Below are 27,868 nucleotides of genomic sequence, written 5' to 3' on the forward strand. Positions count from 1 at the left end.
GCCACGGATCGCTTTCGCAGGCAGCTACAGATCCATGGCGCTTAGCCAGCACGAATCCGGCAGGAGATCGCAGCATCGGGCGATGATGCCACATGGACAATTCGACATCGGCGTCGCTCATGTACCCACGTGAGCCTCGCTTTTGTCCCGTTGCGGCGCCTGCTTCCAAATGCACAGTGGCTCACGGCCTGCCTACAGTGTACGCGCTGGTGCAGTCGCTTGATCGGACGACGGCTGTCGCTTCCTACAGTACACTCAGGCAGTACTGCAAGCCCATGTACTCTCCCTGGCCTCATCTTCAACACCAATCGCTGTGCTCGATTTCCATCACGTTTGCTCAATTTTCCTTCCCACAGATGTGTTTGTGACGGTCATGTCGGCTTAACCTCCCATGATTATGTTTTTTTTCTGGAACTGGAAATGCCTGAAACAGTGAAACTTGACGCCGTGATTATGCATGCCTAGAGCTCACATGATGAACCGTATCTGCTGTCATCGTACGCCCGTCACATGTGTTGTGTTGTGTACCGTGATCATGGGCGTACGAGACGATCTGCGTCACATGATCCAGCCAAAGCATCTTTTCTCCCGGGGTAGGGTGATGACCACAAGGCCCACAAAATGGCTGAAACCTTTCTCTTTTTTTTGTTTGACGTGGGAATGCCTGATACATCACAGGTGTGCAGGGTGCTGATCAGTGATAGCAGATGGTGAAACTCCTTTTTTTTCTTTACGTGCTGTCCAGAATGCGTATTGTACTTGGAGATGTCCGAGAGGCAGAGGCTCTTACGAAAATAAAGTCGATTTGTCTTTTTTAACAGAGCACGATCTGGAAGCTACTAGCGAACTGAGATTCGAGTCCTCGACTCAATCATTGGTTAATCATTGGTGCTCGCATTTTTCTAGATTTATTTTAAAATTTAATCTAGATTTATTTTACAATTTAATCGGTTTTGTTCTTTCAGTGGTAGGCGACTTGCCCGTCGACAGCAAGGCGTCAGTGATGCCTTCGTCAATTTTGAGAATTTGCCGGCTCAATCTTTTCGGAGGTTCTCATAGGAGTAGAGCTGCGTACGTCTGTTCGTAGGGGCGAGTGCGCGTGCGTGTATGTGAGCGTCCTGCGTCCGTACCGTGTGATTCAAAAAAAATCTAGAAGTCACTGGTTCACTCTAACGAAATACTCCCAAAAGTAAAAGAAAAGGAGCAATGCAAGAAAATGACGACGTTTCACTTTCGTTTGAATTCTCCGAGAGTAAAAAAAAACGAGTAATTCTCTATATACTAAGATTACGACGGAAGGCACCAACCCAAAGACAAAACAGCAGGGGCGACAGAACTGTTCACCTCGTTTTTTAATAAAAAAATTGGTTGAAAAAGGCACGAAAGCTACAAGAAAATGGCGAGCTGTGAAATGGCTGAAATCTTTTCTTTTCTTTTGAGAAGTGGGAATGCCTGAAACATCGCAGGTGTGCACTGCGCAGGGTGCTGCTGATCGCAGATGGTGAAAGTGAAACTCCTCTTTACGTGCTGGCAAGAATGCGTATTGTACTTGGAGATGTCCGAGAGGCTCTTACGAAAATAAAGCCGATTTTGCTTTGTAAAGCATGATCTAGAAGTCACTAGTTCACTCCGACAAAATACTCCCAAAAGTAAAAGAAAAAAGAGCAATGCGCAAGAAAATGACGACGCTTCACTGTCTTTTGAATTATCCGAGAGTAAAAGAAAATCGAGTAATTCTCCGTATACTAGGATTACGACGGGAGGCACCAACCCAAGACAAAAACAGCAGGGGGCGACAAAACTGTTTTCCTCGTTTTTTTATATAAAAAAATTGATTGAAAAAGGCACGAAAGCAACAAGGAAATGGCGAGCAGGGGCCCAGCGACAGCGACGGCCCAGCCGAACCTGCACCGAATCCACCCAACCGGAGAGCGGAGAGAGGGAGAGGCCGAGTGGTGGCGCGGCGGCCGCCGCTCCCCTCCACTCGCTTCCGCGCGGGGCCCGCCGTCGCCAGCTGTCACGGTCCACACAATGAAAAGGGCGGGCGCGCCTTCCAGCTCGGCGCCGTGACGTGGACGGCCCTTCGCGGCCCCCGCCGCCCTCCTCTGCAGACCGCGACCTGCACGGGGGGTGCAGGAACCCACGCCTGCTGACCAGTGGGGTCCGGGCGCCAAGTGGCCCGGCGTGTCGCTGGGCGCTGGCTGCGGGTGGGGGCGGGGTCGACGGCGGCGTTGCTCTCGCGCGGGGGCCCGAGGCTGCCACGGCGTCTACGGATAAATACACCTGGATGGAATGGATGGAGAGACCACAGGTTGTAGGAGCAGGAGATTGCGCGGCCGGGGAAGGAGGAGAAGGTTGCAGCGGCGGCGTGCAAGCCGAGGAGGAGGGAGAGAGGGAGAGGGAGACGTCACCTGCGATGACACCGGCCTCATCCGCCGCCGAAACCGTCGTCATCGTCGCAAGCGTCCCGAGCGAGCAGAGCACCCACCGCGCCGCGGCGCCGTCCGTCCCGTCGTCCTACGCCGTCTGGGAGAAGGAGCGGTAAGCAACAGAGCTGTACGCGTGGCCGCGTGCTGTCTCAGAGGAAGCTGCTGCTGCAAGGGAAGGAGATCAAGGATTCGAGAGAAAGAAACGACGACGGTGGCATGGAGGTGGAGAAGGCCAAGTGCGAGTGCTGCGGGTTCACGGAGGAGTGCACGCCGGCGTACATCGCGGCGGTGCGGGCGGAGTACCTGGGCCGCTGGGTCTGCGGCCTCTGCGCCGAGGCGGTGGGCGACGAGATCCGCCGCGAGGCCGGGACGCTCACCACCGCCGAGGCGCTGGACCGCCACGTCGCCTTCGCGCGCGCGCCCCGCGCCCGGCCCAGGAAGGCCTCCGCCTCCGACGACCTCGTCGCGGCCGTGGCGCGGCTGCTCCGGCGCTGCCTCGACTCCCCGCCCGCGTCGCCCGCCGCGCCCGCGCCGCCGCATGGCCGGAAGGTGGCCGCGGGGCCCGGGTGCCCCGACGGAGCCGACGCCTGAAGCAAGAGCTCTCGCAGTCGCAGCAGGCTCCGCCGCCGCGCAAACTCTAGCTAAGCTACCTGCTTGCTCGGCGGCGGCGGCGGGCAATGATTGGGTCATTGGTTGGTTGGAGCTGGTGGTGGAATTGATTACTTGTAGCTGTACAAGAATAAAAACCATGGCGGCATGTGGGAGCAGCGCTCGTGTAGGTCGCCTTCATTCGTGATGAGGAAATAATAATTTGGTGCCGTGATTGGTTGATGATTGCTCGAGAGAGAGGAGCGAATCGGGCTCCGAATGATCATCGAGCATGAAGTTAGTTATTACGTATGCATTGCGTCTGTCTAGCTATTGTTTGTACTATCTGGAAATTATGGTGGAGGACAAGGACTGTTCCAGTAGCTCAGTATACTGCTATATACTACGTACTCAGCTAGATACTGTAGTCAGGTTGCATGAACACTGCACTGGGCTACCGGGGTTACCCTTGTGCTTGTGCTTGTGCTGGCTTTCTTGGAGGATAGATGCAGCTGTATCTATGTAAATTTAATATCTCTTGTAATTTGCTATGGCTCTATACAATAATTCATGTCTCACATCGACATTTGGCACTGTTCAGGATGAATGCTGCTAGCACGGAGCTTCGTGAGTGAAAAAAGCTTGTCCAATTTTACCACACGAGTGCCACATGGCTCAAGTAAAATGAGCAACTCTAGCTAGCTGCAATGCTGCATCATTTTTTTTGAAATAAAAATGCTGCGTACGGTTTGCTATTTTCGGTCACCCAGCTACTATGACTGCGTCCAGGACATTGGCTCAGCCAGCGCGGGAGCGACCAGCAACAGAGAGGCAACCCGGCGCACGGTACCACCCTATGGAGAGGAGGAGTTCCAGAGATTTCCCAGCTCGGCAACCGCATATTCGCAGCGCCCGCCTGCGTGCCCGTCCCAGCCCCCCGGATCCCGAGGCCGCCGCGCCCGCCCGCCACCCACCCACCGCGCCGCGCCCTTCCCCTCCACGCCACCGCGCGCCCCACAAGGCCACAATGGCCTCGCGGGCCCCACCCCCGCCGCGTCGGGTCAAACTCCACCACCCCCTCCCTCACCTCACCTCTCACGGCCTCACCCATCCATCCATCCACCCACCCACCAGCTCGCCCGCCTCCATCCGCAGCGGCCAGACCAGGCCCCCTCTCCTCCTCCCCCTCCCTCCTCCCCGTTCTCCGCCTCGGACGCGGCGCGCCCGACCGTCCGCCTCCGACTCCCCTTCCCCGTCCCCGATCCGGAGCCGACTCGACCTTGTTGAGGAGTACGACCCCGAACCGCGGCGGGAGGGAGGGGGGCGGCCTCCTTTTAGCTTCCCCCCGCCGGAGGCCAGCCGCCCCATGGGCCGGTCGCCTGCGCGCGCTACGTATCAGCTCATCGACCGGCGGAAAGGTACCACCGGTTCCTTCGCCTGCTGACCCCCAGATCTGGTGAAATTCAGCGTAGATCTGGTTCGGATCTTAGCACTGGGTTTGCTGGTCAGTAATTCGCCGGTGTCCTGTCGCGTGCGTGCGGTGAAAAAAAGAAGGGGCCGTCGTCTTTTTTCTTTCCCGCCGCTTTAGCGTCGGCCGGAGAGCAATTAAGCGAAGCAAGGTGCACTGTTTGCTCGCTTTATTTATTATTATTTTTTTGCTATTTTGGCTTCGCTTGAGTATAATTAGTGTGGTTAGAGCTGCTTCGGTTTAATTAAGCGAAGAATTGTTAGGGGAAGGTGGCTGATTTTAGAACGGCTAGCATAGCAGCTTTCCCGTTCGCTATTTCTTGTCTGCCTCGTTCGGTGGCGGCAAAAAAAAAAATTCGGTCTTTTCTTGCCTCTTGTCTGCGTCGCTTGCTGTTTATGTAGATTCAGCTTCGGAAGAATACTTTTTTGAGAAGAAAAAAATGCAGAGTAATGAATTTGGTGAGTGCAAACTTACACCATGATGGGAAGGTGCACATGTTAGGATGCGGTACCATGCTGCAACTTTTAGTAACGGAGGAGGCATGTATATGAGTGACGGGCACAACTGCTTTCATTGCATCCGGGAACACACTATCAGTTTTGGGAAAGAATGCATCAATTCTTTGGTCTTTTGGGATTGTGGGAATTATTACCATTATAAGCTAAGCTATTGGTGGTGGTGGTATAACTGCCTGACACTGTGACTGGGATAATAAGGAAAGTTCCTTTTCAAGCAATAGTGTGAGGTTGCTCTTCTAACAAATTTTGACCACTTTCTGTGGCCTGATTTGATAGGGGTTTGCATTATAGGAATCAGGAGGTCTGTTGATATGCTCTGAATATTATCCTAATATAAAGAGCTACTAATAAGAGCTATGAGATGTTTTGCAATTACACCTAATCGTGTACGAATGAGTGGCTTTAGTAGAGGGTCCATGCTTAGGAATTTAATTTATAGATTAGCAAAATTCTTTTAATGTTCATTCTACTGACAAAATTACAACTGTCAATACTAGAAAAGTATATTATTCAGTATTTGTTGAAGGATTGGCAGCCCAACCATGCCTTTGCATAACTCTTCCTCTTTTATTTCTTTGCAGGGCTTGGGTAACTCTTTGTTGAAAGAATCTCTCCTGTACATGTAATATTGCATGTAATTTCTGTTAAAGATGAGTTCTCTGAATAAAGTTGTTTCAAATAGTGGAGACACGTGTTCACTGTTACCTAGTAAAGCCACATCATTAAATCCCAATGCAGCAGAATTCGTACCTTCGTTTATTAAACCATCTCTTGGAAGTAGCACAGTTCCAGATGTAACGAAGTCAGATTTTAGAGGGTCTTCTGGAAAAACAATCTTAGATAGGTCCGAGTCTTCAAAGTCTAACAACTCGGATGATGAGGCACACCAGTTTTGGCGCAAGCAGCTTCCAGATGACATTATTCCAGACTTCTCTTCTTTTGAGAAAGTTGAACAAGGGCCTGAAGAATTGTCCCTTGCTGGACTATCCTTGAATGCGCCACCCTTTTATGGGACAACTTCCAGCCGCTTCTCAAGAGAACATCAAGAGTTATCTTCTCCAGCTACCAAGGGCCTGGAACTGGAACATACTAATCTACTTTACGAAGACAATTATTTGGGGTCAAGCAACTGGGAGCAAAATTATATTGGTGATCTTCGCATTGCTAATGGGAATCAGGACCTTCATTATGGCTCTGAAAGCGCTGCAGGCTTTTCTGACAGTTTTGCTAGCGAGTATGCTGCTGCATCTGATGGCGTTGTTGACCCCTTGGAATACTTAGCATCACAGTTTCCTGGTTTTTCAGCAGAGAGCCTTGCAGAGCTATACTATGCAAATGGATGCGACTTCAACCACACCATTGATATTCTCACCCAGCTAGAGGTAATCTCCTTCTGTCTTGGTTTACATGTAAATCATCTTGCTAGTATCCTTAAGAGTCTCCTGACTTTTCAGATGCAAGTTGATCCTACCCCAAATCACGCAATGAATTTGACCCCCAGAGCACCGAACTTTAGCACAGGGGATTTCCCTGCTCTGCCAACAGCTGAAGACCAGAATGGTTTCAGTAAGGGGAACATGGATGTCCTTGGCATCTTCAATGGGCGCGGGTCGTCCACCGTATCAGGTGGACCAGGTGATTTTGTTTCAGCTGTTCGCAAACTTGCATCACAAAATTCTAGCCACTGGAAGTTTAAGAAAGGTCCTGAATACGGGAATGGTGTTTCGTCTCATTCTGTACCCAAGCAGTACAGTTCTAGCACCAAACAATCATCTGGGAACAAATTTCAAAGTGTTAGCGGTGCAAGAGTTGCTCCATGGCTTGAGACTGGTGATGCAGTGGGTAATACTCGGATATTCAAGTTATTTTTAATGCAGATTGCACACTTACTCCCTGTTTAACGGTGTTGGTAATTGTTATTGATTTTTCATAAATCTACTTATACTATGCACTTATAAATTAATAATCACCTGGAGAGAATAGATCATAGGGGGTGTTCGGATGACTCCTGGAACACTATTGGTACAAATTTAGATCTGAATCATATATTTTTATTTTTGAACGCCCCGTCCAAATAGTCCGTATTCTCGTAAGTTTGTTATGCTTTGCAAATCACAATTTGGTGTGGAACATTGGAAGCATAATTTTTTTCCAGAAATAAGAGCATAGGTTTGTCATAAACTTCCTATTTTGACAGTTTGACTTGGAGTTGTGGGAAAAAAGGACAAGTATATTGAATTATTCAGCATTTGATGTTCGTTTATCTACACTCTGCTCCAATTGTAAACTGATCGATTATCTTTGTATTGAATCTGCCAGCAAATATGTACTCCGAATCAAGGGGGGAAGCTCGTGATTATGCTAGGGTCAGAAATGCTTGCTTTGAGCAGGTAATTTTTTTAATTGTTGCCTTACACACAGGCCACATGCATCGATGAGCATTGTGACATGCCACATTTTTACATTTGCATTTTCCTTTGCTCATGCTATTAGTACATGCTGCTTGAGCGTGAGTAGAGTTGGCTGGCTTAAGGCTATCATCCTATTTGTTACATGGATCTTTCATGTGTTTGTCAAAGTATTCACATAAAAATATACCTGACAGGCTAGACAGGCTTACTTGGTTGGCAACAAAGCTCTGGCCAAGGAACTGAGCATGAAGGGTCAGGCGTACAATGCGCAAATGAAAGCAGCTCATGAGAAAGCCAGAGAAGCTATTTATCGACAAAGGTCTCCTATCTTAGGCCTTTCACTAGATTTAGATTGAATTCCTTCTTATGCAGTTATGTTATCACACCTAATAGAGTTCCAAAGTTTAATTGTTTGGAATCATGACATTTTTTTTCTTTTTGAATCTGTGTTCCACAGTGTTCGTAATCATGACATGTTAAGGCCTAACTCAGTTGTGTCCTGAGCTTGTTAAATTGTGCAGGAATCCTGTTTCGCAACGGGGAGGTGATGGTCTGATCGATTTACATGGACTGCATGTGAGCGAAGCAATCCACACCCTAAAGGTTGAGCTTGCTGCCATGAAAAGCGCAGCGAGGGCTGCGGGGGAGAGGATGCAGGTCATGGTATGCGTCGGGACAGGCCACCACACCAAGGGCTCACGCACCGCAAGGTTGCCCATTGCAGTGGAGCAGTTCCTCCTGGACGAAGGTTTCCATTATTCGCAGCCTCAACCAGGTCTTCTCCGCGTCATGGTGTACTAACATCTCTTAGGTAAGACACCATGGAGATAGAAAGGACCACCCAAAAAAAGGAGAAAAGAGATGTATGAAAAACACAAAAAAAGCGTCGTTGGAGAACGCACTGTAATTTCCTTGTAGCTGTATATTAAAAGAGGCAGCAGGAGAATAGCCTGACAACAGAATACAGTGTAAAATTATACATAGCTTCATTCAATTCACATTCCATTCCCATATCCACGGCTGTGCGGTCGAGGTAAGTCGTATCTGACTTCTATTGCTTGGTGCTGAACACTGTGATACGTTCACTTGTGAGTTGTGATCATTTTATGCTACTGAAGTCGACAGCAACTGCCCCTTCAAAGATTTGACCGAATTCATGAGACATGCTGCTGTTGAAAATAGTTGATTTTCTTTCCACCTTTGTTCAGATAATCTACTGTTGCGCCTTTATGCTTACCACTTATTAGCACCTTGTACCCGTAGTAGACAATGTTTTCTACCCCTCCGTTCCAAATTGTCATTTTGACATTTTTAGATTTATAGTTTTTACTGTCTAGGTACATAGAAGTACCATAGAAATGCTAAATGAACTACAACTTGGGAGACGGATGGAGTAGCTTCATGAATTGAAGCAGCAGCACGTTGGAGGTTCGGATCATTATTATGCAGACATTCATTTTATGATCGGTAGAAAGCTCCGCAAGGTGGCTTCGATTATACTTTTTTTGCTCCCAGAAAGTATTTTGTTATAGTATTCAATCGCAGAGAAGTTCGTCGGAGGCGGGAATTCATGGATCTCAAGGCCGGGTTCGTGTAGCTCGTGCTCAGATCCACCGGATCCTCTTATTCCCCACCATCCCTTACCAAGGAGAAGCAGCGCCCAGGCTTACCCAATCATGTCAACGCCGACATGGTGGAGGAGCAAGTCGAAGCCCCATGATTCATGGTGGGTAGGAGGCAAATCCAAGGAGGAGGTGCCTGATTCCACGAAATCTGTGGAAGATGGTGCATGAGGGCATGCACAACGATTTGGACGGTTGTTGTTGGAAAGTCACGTATAGACAGTGAAACCGACAGTTTGTACAATGATTTGACTTTTAAGTGTCTGCCAAGTTATTTAATTCATTCAAATCAAGGTGATTAGATATAAATATGATCTATGTATGCTATTTTGTTTCATGTTCACTCAATGCAATGCATGCTGCCTCATATTATGGACACATGAATTTGACATAGAAGCATTAATATAATATATATTTATAATAATTGATCTTTGCAATACATAATATGATAATATAATAAAGACTCAATATATTAGTCATAAAGACTCAATAGATTACTCATGTAGGTCTAGATTTTCCTGCGGTCATAATGCTGCCAAATATGCTCAACCAAATCGTTCTTGAGCTGCGTGTAGGGCGAGCACGGATAGCCTTATTTCTCCGAAGTACCTCTACGACGTATGGGTTAGGATCATCACTTGTTCTCACTTCCGGTGGTAGCACAATTGTTGCACTCGGATTGTCATTCAAATCCAATGGAATTTTGACCAACTCCTTCTCATCTTTGACTATCATATTATGGAGGATAATATAAGCTTGCATGATGTTAACAACATCATCATCCCGTTTCCATAATCGTGCCGGACGTTTAACAATATCAAAACGAGATTGCAAGACACCAAATGCGCACTCGACATCCTTCCTTGTCCCTTCTTGATGTTATGCATATAATTTGTGCTTCTCCGTTTGAGGTTTTGATATTATCTTCACGAAGGCAGCACACTCTGGATAAATCCCGTCAGCAAGATATTATCCTGTGTCATATTGCGTTCCATTTACAATATATTATACTCTAGGGGCTTCTCCTTTTATCGCTTTAATGAATAGTGGTGACTTATTTAGCACATTGATATCATTATAGGCCCCAGCAGTACCAAAAAATGCATACCATATGCGAAGATCTCGTGATGCAACTGCTTCAAGGATCATAGTAAGAACATGTTTGTTTCTTCCACGTCCAGTGCATACAGCCAATGCTTCCTATCATACCTGGAAAACCACGGGACTCATTATCTTGTAGAATTTTTTCTAGTTCATCACTTTTCGGAGAGCGCATGTACTCCGCACCAAAGCACTCTACCACTCCTTGGGCAAATTTTCCTAAGCACAGTAACGATGTGCTCGCTGCAATCTTCAATACCTCATCAAGTTGGTAAACCGGTGAGCCATATGCTAGCATTCGAATAGCTGCAGTACACTTTTGAAGGGGTGAGTGTCCATCTCTACCAGTTGCATCCACTCTTCGGGTGAAAAAAGGATCCCACTTACTGAGCTCTGACGCAATTCGGAGGAATAAAGGTTTCGACATCCGGAATCTCCTACGGAACATTTCATCGGTGTAGATAGGATTTGCAGAGAAATAATTTGCAACAAGATCATCGTGACCAGCTTCTCGATTACGTGGTATGTACCTTCTCGGCCCACTTTGGCGACGGCGACGGCGAGGTGGTTCAGATGATTCCCCTTGAAACTTAGCCTTAATCTTGTTGATTTTCCTCCGAAATTCTTCTAATCTTGCATCCTCAGCAATAAAATCTTCAAGCGTGTATACCTCCGCTGGATCAAAATCTTCATGTTTAGCGGACAGGCCCTCATCATCTTCTTCGATGGCTTCATCACTGGACAGGGCTTTAGGTTGCAGGGCTTCAGGTTCCGGATCTTCACCAGTGGATTCAGTCGACATTATCAGGAATGTGGAGAAAAGAAGCATCTATGCATAGTGCCACCGATCTTTCAAAGAACCATATCTTCCTAGTGTCTATAACTTTAGCGGCCAAATATGCTTGCAAAATTATAAGTACCAGAGGTGCACCATTTACAATACAGAAAGTATAGAACATATGTTTTATAACTTGAGTTTCAGTTACAGCCAATGTGCCTTCTGGCTACTGCTCAAAACAAATGCTTATGCAAAGAACAACCATGAACCATATTCAGACATCGACTTTGTACAACTTTTTAGAAAAGAAAACAGACAAAAAGAATTCAGATCAACATGGAAAATTCAACTTATGATTTATAAAGAAAAAGTGCTCCAAGCACCTAGAGAAGAGTCTTACCTGTACGTTAGCAATATTATCACGATTCCAGAGAGGCAAAACTAAGCGGTTTGCAAAACGAAGCACGAGCTGAAAATATGGCAATATGAGATATAGTTGCATATAGGAAGGCTATAGAGTTCAGTGTTCACTCTAAGTCACATAGTTTACCAAGTTTTGGACCAGCTCTTTTCCTAAATAGTGGTCAATTCTGAAGAGTTGTTCTTCTTCAAACAACTTTCCAAGTTCGGCGCTTAGTTCCTCTGCAGAGTCCAAATCCTTTCCAAAGGGCTTTTCAACAATAACTCTTGTCCAACCAGCATGTGAAGCTGAAAGTACAACATGAATTGATTCTTGACATATTATGGAATTACACACACATATCTGAAAGAAAGTAATTCATGATCACAAGAACTGAAATGTATCTGAAATAACTCACACATGTCTGAAATGCAGGTAATCTGAACTTTAATTTTGTACATAAAAAATGAAAACTGAAAGGAATAGGATGGAGTAAATAAATTACAGAGTGCTATGATGCTGTTCAATCAACACTTACTGTTACTTATCTGACTCAATTAACAGTTTTCAATTCTATGCGTAAGCTATATGTGATTTCTAATGGGTCTATGGATAAAACCTTGATTTTCAACTGTATTGAAAACTGCAGATCTACGTGAACTCGTCCATCCAACATCCCCGAACCAATGGCCATTCACCTGGCTAACACACTATGCGTATTCGATTCGTAGTTTCCATGCCAACACAGCAGTGCAAAATGCTGCGGAAATCCACCAGTCTCACCTTACTGATTTTTCTTCACTCACTTTCGCCGTGCTCGTCGGCGCCGGCGCCGTCGCAGCTGGGCGCCGGCTCCACCCTCTCCGTGGAAGACCACGCGCGGCCCTTCCTCGTGTCCCCCGACGCCACCTTCTCCTGCGGCTTCCTGGAGGCCGGCGAGAACGCCTTCTCCTTCTCCGTCTGGTACACCAGCTTAGCGGACAAGAACGCCGTCTGGACGGCGAGCCCCGGCTCGATTCGTAGGCGGAGGGAGGGGCGCGCCAACGTGGGTTGGAGGCGGAGGAGGGGCGCCGCCGGCTTTATGGGGGATTTTGGCGCGAAGGGAAGGGGAAGCGCCATCTTCCCGCGCGGAGGGGAAGCGCCGCACCGGATCGAGCGCGGATCGACGGCGAGTCGCACAACGGTGCTGGAGTCGGCGTTTTGGCCTGGGAGCACGAGTTGGGATCGTCGCCTCGCGAGACGACGAGGAAGCCGTCTGCAGGCCGTCGCGGGGGGCTTTTTGCAAAACTACCGGCTCCAGACGGCTCGCAACGGCCCATTGTACCTGCCCTGATGTTGCAATTGGTATTCTCGGATGTTGCAATAGGTAAATATTGATGTTGCAATAATTGATTGATTTTTTCTCGGGTGTTGCAACGAATGACTCGGATTGTTGCATTGCTCTTTCCTTTTTTTTTTATTGTTGATGCATGAATGATGCTAATTTTTATGGGGCTTATTATTTTGGCAACGACCCGATAATGCACAATTGCTACTTTTCATGGGATTTGTTACTGTGGAAGTAGGCACCTGTTGCAGAATTGCTACAGCCGATTAAATGCTTGGCCCAGCTTTGTATGAGCAAGCCACGTGCCCTGTTGCCTTTGCCAACTAGACGCGTGAAAGCATGTTGAGGACTCAGATAGTTTGAGAGCTAGGCTTCCAGCTTTGCTCAAGCAAGGGAGTCCGGGGTGGTAAAAAAATCCGGTCCAGCCCCAGGTACATTATAAAATTAATTCGGACATCAGCTATGACTATCGCATTTTCCATGCAACCCTCTATCCAGGTAACCATGCAGCAGGTATGCTGGAGCAGGTGGAAAAAAAATATTCAGGGTGCATGCAGCTAAACATGTGGGGTATACATTGATAAACAACACAGTTTTCACGCTATCCATTTTATTGTTGCTGCATGAATGATGTTACTTTTCATGGGATTTTCTCTCCTAAATGGTTGGGAGTAAGTTGTTTTTTTTTCATATTTGTTAATGTTGCGAAATGTGTTTCAACATGTTGTGGAAGAAATTTTGTGATGTTGCATACTGTAGTTTTGGATGTTACTAAAACTTCAGAATGTTGCATGCAACACGACACTCATGTTGCGGCGAGAATTTTACGGTTCAACCACCGTCCGATGCAGACGTCTGGGCGCTAATAACTCCGGGGTGTTTGGATACACCTCCTAAAGTTTAGTACCCGTCACATCGTATGTTTAGATACTAATTAGGAGTATTAAATATAGACTATTTACAAAACCTTTGCACAGATGGAGTCTAATTCGCGAGACGAATCTATTAAACCTAATTAGTTCATGATTTGACAATGTGCTGCTACAGTAAACATGTGCTAATCATGGATTAATTAGGCTCAATAGAGACACTCAACTCGTATTAAACACCCCCTCTGTTTTGAAAATAGGCAGAGTGCATACAGCGCCAGAAAAATCTGCTTGAAATATCTTCCTCAATTGCCCGCCCGAACTGACCAACGTTATCGTCTCCACGGCCCACGGGGACGGGAGCTCGCCTCGGAGCTCTCCCTTCTCGGAGAAGCCACCCGCAATCCCACTTCCACGGCTCCACCTCCTCCATGCACGCCTAGCTCCCTTCCTTGCCATCCCGAACCCCATGTCTCTGATGGCCGCCGCCTCCCCACCATTCCCCTTCCCCTCCTCCTCGTCCTCCTCCACGCGCCACCTCCGCCGTGCGGCCACTACCACCGCCTCAGCGGCTTCGTCTACCTCCGACGAGTTCGACTACCCCCTCGTCGATCCCTCAGTCCGATGGCCCCACCTCCGCTTCCCGCACCTCCCCGCGCCGCGCTTCCCCGCCGCCACCGTCCCCGCCGCGCCTCCGGCCCCCGCCAGGCCGCCCCGTGTGGAGGACGACGACGACCCCGCGGAGACCCCCGCCTCCGCCTCCGCACTCGTCGAGCCGCTGGACGCGCGCGCCCACCGCGGAAGGGTGAAGAGGCTGAGCAAGCTCGCGCTGCGGAGGGCGCGGGACTGGCGCGCGCGCGTCGCGGGGCTCGCGGACGCCGTCCTCGCGCTGGCCCCCGGTGCGCCCGTCGACGACGTGCTCGAAGGCGCGCGGGCCGCGCCCGACGAGGTCTCCCTCGTCGTGCGCACCGTCGGGGAGAGCTCCTGGCGGCGCGCGCTGGACGTCTTCGAGTGGCTCGCGCGGAGCGGCGCCCCGGCTCCCCGCGCCGTCGCCGTCGTCATCGGCGTCCTCGGGCGCGCGCGCCAGGACGCGGTCGCGGAGGAGCTCTTCCTCCGCTTCGCGGGCGAGGGCGCCACCGTCCAGGTGTTCAACGCCATGATGGGCGTGTACGCGCGCTCTGGCCGGTTCGACGACGCACGGCAGCTGCTTGACACAATGCACGAGCGGGGGATCGAGCCTGACCTTGTCAGCTTCAACACTCTCATCAATGCCAGGGCCAAGTCCGGGTGCTTGGCTGCCGGCGTCGCCCTCGATCTCCTGTTTGAAGTCCGGCAGGCTGGGCTGAGGCCGGATGTTATCACTTACAACACGCTCATCAGTGCTTGCTCACAGAGTTCTAATCTGGAAGATGCTGTGACAGTGTTTGAGGAGATGATGGCTTCGGAGTGCCGGCCGGATTTGTGGACGTACAATGCGATGGTGTCGGTGCATGGCCGGTGTGGGAAGGCTGAGGAGGCTGAGCGGCTGTTTGGGGAGCTGGTGGAGAAGGGTTTTATGCCTGATGCAGTTACCTACAATTCTCTTCTATATGCTTTTGCAAAGGAAGGGGATGTCGACAAAGTGGAGCGCACCTGTGAGGATTTGGTTAAGGCTGGGTTCAGGAAGAACGAGATAACTTATAACACCATGATTCATATGTATGGGAAGATGGGCAGGCTTGATTTAGCAGTTGGTCTGTATGATGAGATGAGGTCTGTGGGCTGTACTCCAGATGCTGTGACGTACACTGTCTTGATTGATTCTTTGGGGAAGATGGATAGGATTGCTGAGGCAGGTAAGGTCCTAGAGGAGATGGCAGCTGCAGGATTGAAGCCAACTTTAGTAACTTTCAGTGCTTTGATTTGTGCATATGCCAAAGGGGGGAGGTGGGCTGAAGCGGAGAAGACGTTTGATTGCATGGTCGCATCAGGTGTCAAACCTGATCGTTTAGCATACTTGGTTATGCTGGATGTTTTTGCTAGGTCAGGTGAGACGGAAAAGTTGTTGGATCTGTATCGAAAAATGATGAAGGATAGTTATAGACCAGATGATGGCCTGTATCAGGTCCTGCTTGCTGCACTTGCAAAGGAAGATAAGCACGAGGAGATTGAAGAAGTTATCCAAGACATGGAATTACTTTGTCAAATGAATCCAGGAATAATATCTACAATACTCATCAAGGCAAGGTGCATTTCTCAGGGCGCTAAACTATTGAAGAAGGCATGTCTCCAGGGATACAAGCCTGATATTAAGAGCTTACGGTCCATAATGGATGCATATGTAACGACAGAAAAACAGGAAGAAGGCCTCTCATTGCTTGGATGCATCCGGGAGCATGTATCCAGTTCCCATGATTTGATATCTGAATTTTCCGTCATGCTTCTATGCAGAAAACAGACGAGCATCGCTGCCTATGAAGAGTACAATAGAATGCAAATGTTCAAATATGAATCTTTTGGTCGAAACTGTAACTTGTATGAATACTTGATTACATGTCTTGAGGAAGCTGAGTTCTTTTCTGAAGCTTGTCAAGTGTACTGTGACATGCAGTTTATCGGCATAGAGGCTTCTAAAAATATTTACGAGAGTATGATTTCCACCTACTGCAAACTGGGATTCCCAGAAACAGCACATAGGTTGATGGATGATGCTTTGCAATCTGGTATTCCGCTAAACGTTCTCCGTTCTAGAGTACTTATAATTGAAGCATATGGGAAGATAAAGCTCTGGCAGCAAGCAGAAATCTTGGTGAAAGGGCTGAGGCAATCATCAGGTATTGATAGAAGGATTTGGAATGCTTTGATACATGCATATGCAGAGAGTGGACTTTATGAGAAAGCAAGGGCAGTATTTGATAATATGATTAAAGCAGGTCCTCTACCAACTGTTGATTCTATTAATGGAATGATGAGGGCATTGATAGTTGATGGCAGATTGGATGAGTTGTACGTGGTTGTGCAAGAGCTTCAAGATATGGACTTCAAGATCAGCAAAAGTACAGTACTCCTTATGCTTGATGCTTTTGCAAAAGGTGGTGATGTATTTGAGGTAATGAAAATCTACAATGGAATGAAGGCAGCGGGATACTTGCCAAATATGCACCTCTACAGAAGTATGATTTCCTTGCTTTGCCGTCACAACCGATCAAGGGACGTTGAGTTGATGATTGCAGAGATGGAGGCAGCAGGGTTCAAGCCAGATGTTGCCATACTTAATGCTCTTCTTATGATGTATACTGCCACTGGGAACTTCGATAGGACAATACAAGTATATCAAAGTATTCTGGAAGCTGGCTTAGAGCCTGATGAGGACACATACAATACATTGATAGTCATGTACTGTAGAAACTTTAGGCCAGAAGAAGGTTTTACACTATTGAATGAAATGGGCAAACGAGGTCTGATACCAAAGTTGCAATCCTACAAAAGCTTGCTTGCTGCATCTGCAAAAGCGGAACTCAGGGAGCAGGCTGACCAGCTTTTTGAAGAAATGCGATCGAAGGGTTACCAATTAAATAGATCTATCTATCACATGATGATGAAAAATTACAGGAACGCTGGCAACCACTCCAAAGCTGAGAACTTGCTATCAGTAATGAGAGAGGATGGCATTGAGCCAACTATTGCTACTATGCATATCCTCATGACTTCTTATGGGACTGCTGGGCACCCACGTGAAGCTGAGAATGTATTGAACAGCTTGAAATCTTCCAGTTTGGAAGTCAGCACGTTACCATACAGTACTGTCTTTGATGCTTACCTGAAAAATGGTGACTACGAGCTTGGGATCACAAAACTGCTGGAAATGAAAAGAGATGGTGTAGAACCAGATCATCAAGTTTGGACATGTTTCATTAGGGCTGCTAGTTTGTGTGAGCAAACTGATGATGCTATTCTTCTTCTAAACTCTTTAAAGGATTGTGGATTTGAACTCCCCATCAGGTTAATACTGTACTTTATTACATTGAAGAGATGGACACTTCACATGCCATTTTTCTTCAGTCATGGTTAGGTCTGGTTGTTAGTTCTTGAATCTTTTGCAGGCTCCTGACTGAGAGGACACCTTCAGTGTTAAGTGAGGTCGCCAATTATCTGGAAGAGCTAGAAGCATTAGAAGATTCTGCTGCTTTGAACTTTGTAAATGCACTGGAAGATCTGTTGTGGGCATTTGAATGTCGAGCAACTGCTTCGTGGATTTTCCAATTGGCAGTAAAGAGAAACATATACCGCGATAATGTCTTTCGGTATGTATGTCAGTCTCTTCTGTGCAAAATTTCATTTGATGCTGTTTATCTTCCCTGGGTTGCAATATCTGCATTTCATGTCCATATACAAAATCGTGTAATCAGTGTAGGCATTACTTCTCAAATCACACAGGAAGCTTTGGCTGAAACAAACAGAACATTTCGCAAAAAACAAGGTGATAAACTGATTAGTACTAAGGATGATTTGTAAATAGAACTATTAACATTGTTCCAAGAAATATACATTAAAAACAATATTCTAGTGATGTTTTAGAACTTTATTCTGATCATATACGAGCCAGTCTCAAAATACCTATGGACAAGTTCTGCCTTTAGTTGCCCAAGAATGGCCAGTAGTATGGCCCTGGGTTTGAGCTTATGTCTGCCAAAGATCCTGATTTTTTTTTGTGGTGCTACAAGATTTAGGAATTCGAGTAATAATAGTTAATATTTTTTCTATTTTTGTTTATTTTCATTTATTCATCTCTGAAGATCTTTATGACACATTATCTCATCTTGGCATTCTTGTTTACGATGTTCTACTTATGATTACGATAAACTGCAAAGTGGCAATGCGGAATTAAATTATCTATCAGTTAACTTTTTATTGGTGAATGGCTCAGTGTGGTAGAAAAGGACTGGGGAGCTGACTTCCGGAAGCTGTCTGCTGGAGCTGCACTTGTTGGTCTTACATTGTGGCTTGATCACATGCAGGTATGTGCTTAAATATCTTTGCATTTGTAGAGAAGATAAAGATACATCTTTGCTTTACTCTTCAACAAAATCGGTTTACCATCAGTTTTGGATTTGTTATCTCATTCTCTGAAGTTTTGTCATGTAACTGGATACACAGAGAATCCCACTAAAATTGCATGTCTATTTTATGCCCAATTGAATTTTCAGCTTTCATTTCAGTGTTGCCACGTGAGTTACAAAGTAAGAAGAATGAAATGAACAAAGTGAAGTTCAAAATAAGGATGGACATATGCTATTTATTTTCTTTGTTAGTTCCTATTAAGCTAGCACTGGTGATTTTCCCCTTGCAACCATTTAAATATGCCAAACTGCTGTAGGTATTGGTAATTCCTGCAATATGCATCTAGGACTAGGAGATAGTGTGGGAAGCCGATGCATTTATGTGACATTTTGATACTTTTCCATGTTGCGTGTCATTATAGGTTTTCTAGTCTATCAGCTTTTAGGTCAAAAGTAATTGGAGACATCAATTAACACCTAAAAGTGCCCTAAAGAAATTTGAAAAGAACATCTTTGAAGGTTTGCAATAGGTTTCTGAACTTCATTAAATTTTTCTTAGTCCTGCTACAGCCAAATTTTTTGTTTCAATGAACTTCAGTTTCATTTGTTTATGAAAATGCCACCTGACCTGCTCTACTTTTAATTCAGGATGCTTCACTCCAGGGTTCACCAGAATCACCCAAATCTATTGTAATGATCACAGGGGAGGGGGAATATAACATGGTATCCTTGCGTAAAACCATTAGAGCCTACCTTTTGGAAATGGGCTCCCCATTCTTGCCATGTAGAGTCCGGTCTGGTCGCTTTGTGGTAAAGGCCTACTCTCTTAAGATGTGGCTGAAAGATTCTCCTTTCTGCATGGACCTTGAGTTGAAAGACGTTCCAGCTCTTCCTAAATTGAACTCAATGAAGCTGATTGATGGATATTTCATGAGAGCTGGCCTTGTATCAGCATTTAAAGATATACATGAGCGACTTGGGGAAGTATGGCCAAAGAAGTTTTCCAAATTAGCTCTGTTGTCAGAAGAAAGTAGGGATGAGGCTATCAAGGCTGATATACAAGGAAGGAAAGAAAAACTGGATAGAATGAAAAAGAAGGATCTTGTCACAGCAAGAAATTCTAAAAGAAGACCACAAAGAGCAAAATTTGTTAGGGAACAAGGACAAAGCATGAAAGCAGTATCGAAGTAGTTGTGTCAATGTTTGCTTCATCATGGCATTTCCTTACACAGCATCTGGCATCTACATGATAACCAGCTCATACTGGTAAAACTATTGTTAGACCATCTCTTCTTTTAACTTTATGACCTGCAACTTTATACATTTTTTTTCAATCATTCATTTGCAGAGATGAACAAACTTTGGATATAGCATATTTCACTAATGATGACATTGTTGAGTGAAACCAAGTGCAAACCAATCATGCTTCACATGATATTGAGGTAAGCTCTTTCAAGTGTTAAAGTAGCTGCATTTTGAAGTATTTGCTTTCCTTTTAGGAATTTATCCAAACTGGTGGTGTGTCTAGTTACTAAAATTGCTTTGTGTCTTTGTCCAACGAACATTTCCTTCGATAGTACTGTAACACAGTGTGTTCTGCAGTTCTGGAGATATTCTTCAGATTGTATGTCTGGCTGATCTTATTGATGAAGGGTGGTAATGAATGCTAGCTATACTTAGGATAAAAACCACTTTCAATTTAGTTATACTTGCTTATGTTGCACGAATGTTGTCAGGAATGTGAGAACGCATGGTTTAAATGTTTAATTACAAAAGCAAGCAGGGAATCAATTCTTACTTCTAAGGTGGGGCTTCTTTTCACGATTATTGTTGGTGTTGTATCTGGTTTAGGACCTTCCGGTTTTGGCATTCTGTTTTTTTTGCTAAATTTATTTGGCACGATTAACTTTGTTGATTTCATTGTTTAATGGTAGCACGCATAATTAGCTATCAGCGATGAGAGTATGTTGCTAAGTGTTAGTCAATAAGCTGAGAAACTAGATCAGTAATTTCTGTAATGTTCTTATATAGTCTCTACATTGGGTCACATCCTTTTTGACTTGGCTGACTTTTTTTTTTGACAAGCTGGTTTCTATCTGACTGTTTGAAAGTGTTTTGGTACTAGTTTGGCACTATTACAATCTAGGATTTACATAAAAATCCTGAAACCATCATTTATGCCATTACTAAAAGGAACTTAACATTCTACATGTTACTTCTGAAACAGTAACAATTTGCACTGTTGTAACTTGAATGGACCGCCCCCAGACAAAAAAAGTGAATAAACTGGCTAGCTCAGCGCAATATTTCTTGCACCTCATACCAGTGGTAGATATTTCAATATCAATTAGAGCTTCAGATATGATTTTAAGTATGGTGAAGAAATGGGCTACCATGAAGCATTCTTGAATCCATGTATTGTCCATGTGAACCGCGAGCTAGCCTTTATGTATATTTCCACTTGACTTTATGTAAAGGTTATCGCTAATTAACAAAATACTGCCTTCTCCAATATACTTTTGGCAATCTGTTTTCCCGCCTCTCATCTCTTTCAGCAACTGTTAAATGGACGAGAGGTATACAGTTCACAACTGAATTTGTGGAATTTGATCCTGGGGTTTGTGTAGGTATACAGACGAATCTTCAGAAAGACTTAAATTTACGTTCTGATATACAGCCAACATCATGAAATTGCTCGAAATGAGTGATTGTTATGCATAGGACAGGAAGTTGGACTCCAAGGGAAGCATTCTGTAAGGACAGCAGGCGCTCCTATCGGGTTTGCAGTCACAGTCTGTGTTACTTGCACAAGGTAAAACAGATTGCCCTTCTATATCTATACATACTAAAAATCCAAATCCGATGGTTGTATATTTGCATTTTGTGCAGGTGGTGCAACTTGTGCTGAGAACTTGGAACTTATTTTGCCAAGGACTCGTACAGCTTTCGCATCTTCGGGCGTCCAACACGAAAAGGTTAGTACCTCTGATGGATAAATTGTATCCTTTTTACACGGTCAACTCACAGTAATACAATTACTTGTCCTCGTGCAGAACCCCTTCATGATTCACTTTGGACTCTGGAGTTCTGCAACCTGGAACTAGGGCTGTAAATGAGCTGAGCTCATCACCTCAAGCTTGAGCTTGTTAGAGCATCGAGCCGAGCCTCAAAACTGATCCAAGCTTAGAGCTAGGCTCAAGCTTGGCTCATTTATAATTCGAACCGATCAGTCGAGCTTATAGCGGTTAACCACGAATAATTCACGAGCTTTGAGATTTATATCATTCCTAAACTTAGTTCAGCAAACTCTACATAAATAATTGGTACTTTGTAAACATTGAGGATTTGCACAATGCAATTAGGCAAGAAAATTAAAGTATATGTATATACACCTCATATATCATGGGCAATAATAGTGCACGAGCTTACTCGAGCTTTTCGATCTCAAGCTTGGTTTGTTTAGAAATCGAGCCGATCTAGCCGAACACGAAGAGCCAGCCCTACCTGGAACCATGTCAATAGTTTCCGAAGGTCAGCGAAGTTCTGATTGAATTCACCAAATGTTGAGCAGGTGCATTTTGTACTAGTCTTTAGTTCTCAAACAGTATTCCATTATGCCCCGGAGATATCTCCCGTTTGCTTCATTTGCTCGTGCATCATTCTGAAATTCCAGTTCCGTTCAGGCATCAGAAGTTCCAAGGTGTTGGTTTGTGCTTTACTAGCCGGCCACTATTGTACTCCAGTTTTCAAGTTTTCCTGACCAAAAAATAAAAGATCCAGCAAGCCAGCGACAAGTTCGTCAAAACTTTCTCAACGTTGAAGTGAAATGGACAAAAAATCCTTCTGACATTCCTCATCTATCGTCATATTTTGAGTTTCGTCCCTCACCTGTAAAATCAGGTAATCATGTATTTTGATCCTCAACTTTAAAATCCGTTTATTTTTATCCCTCAGCTATTTTAAAAGTGGTTTCACGTGACTAAGAGTGGTTTCACGTGACGTAACGTTAGGTCCCACATATCTGGCAGTGGGTTCCACATGTCACGTGGCTTTCTTCCTCCCCTCCCTTCCTCCTTCCCCTCTCTCTTCTGCTCGGTCCAGCATCAGCTCGGTCGTCGGCGCCGCTTTCCTGCTGCCGTCTTTCTGCTTCTGCCCGAGCCCGCTGCCGAGGCTGTTGCTGCCGCCGTCCGCCTTGGGGGATCTCCGGGCCGCCAGGCCGCGCCCCCACCCGCCTCCGCACCTCGGGGACGCGCCGCCGAGTGGCTGGCCCCGCCGGGCCTCCGCTCCCCCACCGGACCACCGCAGGCCGCCGCGCCGCTCCCCCGCCAGACCACCGCCATCCGCTGCAGCTGCACTGCCGACCGAAGCCGCCGCTAGGACTCGCGCATCCTCTGCCGCGCCGCTTCCCGCTGAACCGCAGCTGGGCCGCGCCCCTACCAGGGCGGAGCTGCCGTGCGCGTCCCACGCCAGGCCGCCGCCGCACCGCTCCCCCGTCAGACCGCCGGCCACGCTTGCCGCCGAGCTGCTCCCCCGCCTGGGTGCTGTTGACCTCCGCGCCGGGGGCCAGCCACCCGCGCCGGAACCCACCGCGCGCTGACGAGCTGCTCCCTCGCTTAGCTGCTGCTGACCTCCGCGTCAGAGACGGCAACCTGCAACGCTCTCTCATCACGATGTACCTGAAATGTGGAAAGTGGGGTGCATTCAGCTGTCAGTTTCTTTGACGGGATCTCTGAGCCAACCATGATTTCTTGGACGGCCATGATTGCCGGGTTGGTGCAGAATGGCGTTGCCATGGAAGCGGCCGTCTTCTACTGACGCATGGTGAGGGTTGGGGAGAAGGGGAATGACTTTTGCTTCACTAGTGTGCTCTCAGCATTCAGCACCCTTGCGAATCTGGAGCATGGTGAGATGGTGCATTGTCGCGCTGTGACGGCTGAGTTTTGTTTCGATGTGATCCTTGGGAACACCCTTGTTGACATGTATGGCAGCTCTACAGATGCTCAATTTGTCTGACACAATGCGAGCACACGGCGTGGTGTCGTGGACAGCTATGGTTGTTGGGTAAGGGCGACATGGTGAGGCCAGAAAAGCAAACGCTAATTATCAGATGGGACTGCAACTCGATTCATTTGAATGGGAGTCACTTCTTGGTGCTTGTGGAATACATGGAGAAGTTGGCCTGGGTAAGAGGTCGGCAGGGAAGGCCATTGAGCTGGAGCCACGGAAAGACAGGCCTTATGTTTTGCTGTCGAACATGTCCGCTGAACAATGCCAATGGTGCGTAAAGGAGATGTTGAGAGAGAGGCTTGGATACAGCAATGTCAGGAAGGATGCTGCTCTCAGCTGGTTTCCAGTTTCTGAAGCAAATTAACAATCTCATATGGTTCTGTGTGGTTTCTCAGACATTTGTGGGAAGATGAGGAAACAGAGGGGATGAACACCATATATACTTGTTGAATTCACAGAGCTGGAGCATCAGGAATCGTCAGTCAGTCACCTCGTGAGGTTTTGCAGATGCAAGGGCACGAGCAGTCCAAGAAACAAAAGTTACAATGATCAAGGTAACAATGCTATTCCCTTCTACGTATGCAAGGGCGAACTCTTCATGCAAATGGAATGAATCAAGATCAACCCCCATTAGGTGAACAAATCAAGAAACTTTCATGCGACCCATCCTACACATGGAGTTAGATTACAACCGCGCACATATACAGGTGATGGAATGCGCCTCTGATGCGACGAAATTAAGATCAAAGGAACAATTAGAACTGCTTAACCCTACGGATTCCTCCCCTGTTGTCAGGAATAACCACCCTATTTCTCCAATATGCACAAAGCCTTCCCTGTCCTACCTCCCTTGTGCCCTCCCTGTTGATGGGCACATGTGCGTGTTCTATTTTCGCTGCACAGCCGCCGTTCCTCCGCAGCCTAAATGAACAAGAAAACCATGCATCGTTAGAGACCAATTAATATGTATTGGAATCTCAGGCGTGGTTCAGCCTCCAGGTTTTTTTTTTGCCAATTGTTATTCAGATACACAAGCATGTACATTTTGTTTTTAGTTGTTGATTCAGATCGACAATGCGAATATTTTGATTAAAAACTGTGCATTTTAGTGAATGTGTTTTTTCGTGAGGATTGAGCAATATTCACTCCTGTTTATTAATTGAACATTTTTAAAGCTACATTTGCAATATAACTAGTAAGTTATACGTACAAGTTGAACGAAAAGGGACAAATTGCTGAACTTACAAAATCTGATCCTGGCCAACTAGCTGCCCTGCCTGCCGTCTCACGAGATGCCGTACGAGTAGTCGTCGCTGCCTCGCCGCGACGACCGCTCGCCGATGCTCGTGATCCGCTGTATCGACCCTGTTCGAACGTACTCGGCGTGCGAGCTCCGGCTGGCCGGGTCTTCGCCGCCTCTCTCCTCTTGCCTCTCCCTCACCGTGGCGAGCGCCGCGGCCACCACCTCCTCCACCCTCGCCGCCACCTCCTTCATGTCCGGCCGCTTCTCCGGATCCGCCTCCACGCAGTCCACCGCCACCTGAATGAGCCGCGTCATGTCTTGCTGGGCGAACTGCCACTTCGCCATGATGGCCGGGTCGAGCAGGTCGCGCTCGAAGCCGTCGGCCATCGCCGACGTCGCCCACATGACGAGGTCCGTGCCGCCCTTGGCGTTGTGGAGGTACTGCGCCGGGAACTTGCCGGTGAGGAGCTCGAGGAGGACGACGCCGAGGCAGTAGACGTCGGACTTGGCGCTCACCAGGTGCCCGGCGACGCACTCGGGGGCGCAGCGCGCGAACATGGACGACTGCGTGGACGGCGCGTGGTTGATGAGGCCGGAGAAGCCGAAGTCGGCGAGGAGGGGCTCGAAGTCCGGGGCGAGGAGGATGTTGGCCGACTTGAGGTTTCCGTGGGGTACCTCGTGGTCGGCCAGCTCCGCGTGGAGGAACGCCGCGCCGCGCGCGACGCCGACGGCCACCTTGAGCCGCATCGGCCAGTCGAGCGCCGCGTAGTCCATGCCCCGGTCGCCGTGGAGCACGTAGAGCAGGCTGCCCTTGGGGATGTACTCGTAGACGAGGAGCTTCTCGTCGCTGCGGTAGTGGTAGGCGAGCGGCGGCAGCAGGTTGGCGTGGCGCACGGCGCCGAGCCGCCTCATCTCGGCCTCGAACGCGTCCTTGGTCGCCCGGTTCATGTCGCGGGCGCGCTTGACCACGACGGCCACGCCGTTGGCCATCACCGCCTTGTACGCCGACCCGAGCCCGCCGCTCCCGATCACCTCGGCCGCCGCCTTCATCAGGTCGGCGAGCCCGAACGCGCCCTTGCTGTTGTTCACCATGACTAGATCCCCGCCGGACCGGCTGCTTAGGTCGTCCACCTTCGCCGAAGCCGATCGCCGGTGCCCGAGTCCCGATGATCCTATCCTCCTCCCAAGCCACGACGCGCTCCGCTTCTGCGAGGTCGTCGATGCCTGCTTCACCATGTACACGGGCGGCTTCTCCTCGAGGCCCTCCATGTCGAGGCTGCGGGCGCGGCTGCTGGGCTGGCTGCTGCTGCACGCGCGGAGGATGATGACCATCACGACGGCCGAGACGAGCAGCGTGGCAAACACGACGGCGACCCGCACAGACGAGCTGGCCACGGTCTGCTCGCGCTTGCACTGCTTTGTGTTGGTCGGCACGTAGCAGAGGTACTCGTTGCCGGCGAACCTGCTGGCGTCGAACTTCCGGAACGCCTCCGGCACGACGCCCTCGAGGTCGTTCCCCGACACGTTTAACGACTTGAGCGCCGGCGGCGGCGCGGGCGGGAGCTCCCCCGTGAAGGCGTTGCGGTCGAGGTGGAGCTCGAGGAGGGACGTGGCCTGCGTGATGGACGCCGGGATGGAGCCGTTGAGCTGGTTGCCGTTGAGCCAGAGCTTCTTGAGGTGGCTGAGGTTGCCGAAGAAGCCCTCGGGGATGCTCCCGGAGAACTGGTTGTTGGAGAGGTACATCGACTTGAGCGCCTTGAGCTGGTGGAAGGCGGGGAGCGGGCCGGAGAAGTTGTTCCTGGCGAAGGAGACAGACCTGAGCCGCGGTAAGCTGGCCAGCGCGTTGACGTCGATGGTGCCGCCGAGCTCGAGGCCGCTCAGGCGGAGGCCCGTGACCCTGCCGCCGGAGCACACCACGCCGTGCCACTCGTGCGAGTCGGGCGCGCAGGGGGACTTGTCGCCGTCCTTGTCGGTGATGAGCCACGACGAGAGGGACGAGGAGTTGGTGAAGGACTTCTTGAGCTGCATCAGCGCCTCGGTGACGGGCATGTTGCCCTCCGCGACGATGGCCGCCGGGAGCGCCGCGGCGGCGGCGACGACGACGAGGAGGAGGCGGTGAGGAGGCGGGGCCATCGCGTGAGGGCGCCCGGGACGGGGAGGCCGCCGTGTCGGGCGCGCGAGCCTAAGGTTGGGGAGGATGGTTGCGCGGGTGGTTTTGCATTCTTGGGGCTCAGTTTCTTCGGCAGAGGGAGATCTTGCCCGTAATAGGCAACCGAGGATATCGGGATGGCGCATGCGCTCGTGTGAGGACCGGATTCGACCAGGTCTAAAATGTGCTAAAACTTCTTAATTCTAAAATACAAGAGGTTTTAGTTTTATATATATTGTACGTGACTTCTTTAACTTTAACAAAATTTAGAGAAAAAATACACTAATATTTATAATAGCAAATAAATGCACTGTTAATACATGTTTATGAAGAATTTAATAAAACTAATTTGATGTGTAAAATTGGTGTATTTTTCTATGAATTCTGTCAAAGTTAAAGATGCTTAACATAGGATAAAAGTTAACCTCTTGCGTTTGGGAATGGAAGGAATACTTTTGATCCGTGTGCCGTGAGCTTGCAAGCAAGATGCTATGAATGTTGGTGACCTTTTGGAATACATTTTTCTATAAATTTCGTCAAAGTTAATACATATTTCAAACTTTTTGTTGACTTTGATCAAATTTAGTGGAAAAATATACTAGCATCTATAATATCAATAAATTTCATGTTTAAGCTAAGACAAAACTAAGACCTCTATATTTTCGAATGGAGGAATACGCTTGATCTGCTTGCTTTGGATCTGCGAGCAAGATGCTATACTTGTTATTTGAGAATAGATGTTGTATATCATGTGTGAGAATAGATGTTGTATATCATGTGTCTGAATCTTGAGCTCACCTCCATCGATCTTAGTCACCCATTTGTGGTCTAACATCTCGAATTTTTTTTACTTCTTCCTTTGGCTCACGCCACATCGCGACACTCTCCCACCTCGTGTGTCCTCCTTGGGCCATCTCCC

At 47.9% G+C, this 27,868-nt stretch overlaps 5 protein-coding genes across 15 annotated transcripts; 3 read left to right on the forward strand and 2 right to left on the reverse strand.

The window, feature by feature from the left end:
• Positions 1 to 2,292: 2,292 nt before the first annotated feature.
• On the forward strand, positions 2,293 to 3,603 carry LOC117851258 (uncharacterized). The gene has a single exon (XM_034733041.2). It carries the CDS (start codon positions 2,646 to 2,648, stop codon positions 3,018 to 3,020), a length of 375 nt encoding a protein of 124 aa, XP_034588932.1. The 5' UTR covers positions 2,293 to 2,645; the 3' UTR covers positions 3,021 to 3,603.
• A 512-nt stretch (positions 3,604 to 4,115) lies between these two features.
• Positions 4,116 to 8,427, forward strand: LOC117852006 (polyadenylate-binding protein-interacting protein 7). The gene is made up of 6 exons (XM_034733922.2): positions 4,116 to 4,435; positions 5,585 to 6,385; positions 6,458 to 6,845; positions 7,323 to 7,393; positions 7,609 to 7,733; positions 7,936 to 8,427. The coding sequence occupies exons 2-6, from the start codon at positions 5,654 to 5,656 to the stop codon at positions 8,213 to 8,215; spliced, it is 1,596 nt and encodes a 531-aa protein (XP_034589813.1). The 5' UTR covers positions 4,116 to 4,435; positions 5,585 to 5,653; the 3' UTR covers positions 8,216 to 8,427.
• A 1,081-nt stretch (positions 8,428 to 9,508) lies between these two features.
• On the reverse strand, positions 9,509 to 12,682 carry LOC117852008 (uncharacterized). 2 transcript variants are annotated; one of them, XM_072293026.1, is made up of 2 exons: positions 12,099 to 12,682; positions 9,509 to 11,678 (listed from the first exon to the last, which is right to left on the reverse strand). In XM_072293026.1, exon 1 carries the CDS (start codon positions 12,432 to 12,434, stop codon positions 12,114 to 12,116), a length of 321 nt encoding a protein of 106 aa, XP_072149127.1. In that variant the 5' UTR covers positions 12,435 to 12,682; the 3' UTR covers positions 9,509 to 11,678; positions 12,099 to 12,113. The 2 variants fall into 2 exon arrangements, with proteins under 2 accessions (XP_072149127.1, XP_072149126.1); XM_072293025.1 differs by having other exon boundaries at positions 9,509 to 11,623; positions 12,099 to 12,671.
• A 1,145-nt stretch (positions 12,683 to 13,827) lies between these two features.
• Positions 13,828 to 21,998, forward strand: LOC117852109 (pentatricopeptide repeat-containing protein At3g18110, chloroplastic). Of its 10 annotated transcripts, XM_034734062.2 has the most exons (10): positions 13,831 to 17,492; positions 17,594 to 17,794; positions 18,418 to 18,508; positions 19,199 to 19,816; positions 19,899 to 19,992; positions 20,153 to 20,206; positions 20,287 to 20,355; positions 21,277 to 21,362; positions 21,440 to 21,525; positions 21,604 to 21,998. In XM_034734062.2, exons 1-4 carry the CDS (start codon positions 13,981 to 13,983, stop codon positions 19,739 to 19,741), a joined length of 4,347 nt encoding a protein of 1,448 aa, XP_034589953.1. In that variant the 5' UTR covers positions 13,831 to 13,980; the 3' UTR covers positions 19,742 to 19,816; positions 19,899 to 19,992; positions 20,153 to 20,206; positions 20,287 to 20,355; positions 21,277 to 21,362; positions 21,440 to 21,525; positions 21,604 to 21,998. The 10 variants fall into 10 exon arrangements, with proteins under 10 accessions (XP_072149128.1, XP_034589953.1, XP_034589955.1 ...); XM_034734064.2 differs by lacking the exon at positions 20,153 to 20,206; XM_034734058.2 differs by lacking the exons at positions 20,153 to 20,206; positions 20,287 to 20,355 and adding an exon at positions 21,106 to 21,177 and having other exon boundaries at positions 21,272 to 21,362.
• Positions 21,999 to 24,545: 2,547 nt separating this feature from the next.
• LOC117852445 (pollen receptor-like kinase 3) lies at positions 24,546 to 26,933 on the reverse strand. Its single transcript, XM_034734549.2, has one exon. The coding sequence runs from the start codon at positions 26,931 to 26,933 to the stop codon at positions 24,843 to 24,845; it is 2,091 nt and encodes a 696-aa protein (XP_034590440.1). The 3' UTR covers positions 24,546 to 24,842.
• Positions 26,934 to 27,868: the final 935 nt, after the last annotated feature.

The sequence above is a fragment of the Setaria viridis genome, chromosome 4 (assembly GCF_005286985.2).
Source record: "Setaria viridis chromosome 4, Setaria_viridis_v4.0, whole genome shotgun sequence".
Taxonomy (NCBI): domain Eukaryota; kingdom Viridiplantae; phylum Streptophyta; class Magnoliopsida; order Poales; family Poaceae; genus Setaria; species Setaria viridis.

Bases quoted from the DNA above. Each gene is read 5' to 3' on its own strand.
- LOC117851258 (XM_034733041.2), top strand. From the start codon at position 2,646: ATGGAGGTGGAGAAGGCCAAGTGCGAGTGCTGCGGGTTCACGGAGGAG.
- LOC117852006 (XM_034733922.2), top strand. From the start codon at position 5,654: ATGAGTTCTCTGAATAAAGTTGTTTCAAATAGTGGAGACACGTGTTCA. The intron at 6,386-6,457 runs GTAATCTCCTTC...CTGACTTTTCAG, and splicing joins ATATTCTCACCCAGCTAGAG to ATGCAAGTTGATCCTACCCC. The intron at 7,734-7,935 runs GTCTCCTATCTT...TAAATTGTGCAG, and splicing joins GAAGCTATTTATCGACAAAG to GAATCCTGTTTCGCAACGGG.
- LOC117852008 (XM_072293026.1), bottom strand. From the start codon at position 12,434: ATGGCGCTTCCCCTTCCCTTCGCGCCAAAATCCCCCATAAAGCCGGCG.
- LOC117852109 (XM_034734062.2), top strand. From the start codon at position 13,981: ATGTCTCTGATGGCCGCCGCCTCCCCACCATTCCCCTTCCCCTCCTCC. The intron at 17,493-17,593 runs GTTAATACTGTA...AATCTTTTGCAG, and splicing joins GGATTTGAACTCCCCATCAG to GCTCCTGACTGAGAGGACAC. The intron at 17,795-18,417 runs GTATGTATGTCA...TGAATGGCTCAG, and splicing joins TACCGCGATAATGTCTTTCG to TGTGGTAGAAAAGGACTGGG.
- LOC117852445 (XM_034734549.2), bottom strand. From the start codon at position 26,933: ATGGCCCCGCCTCCTCACCGCCTCCTCCTCGTCGTCGTCGCCGCCGCC.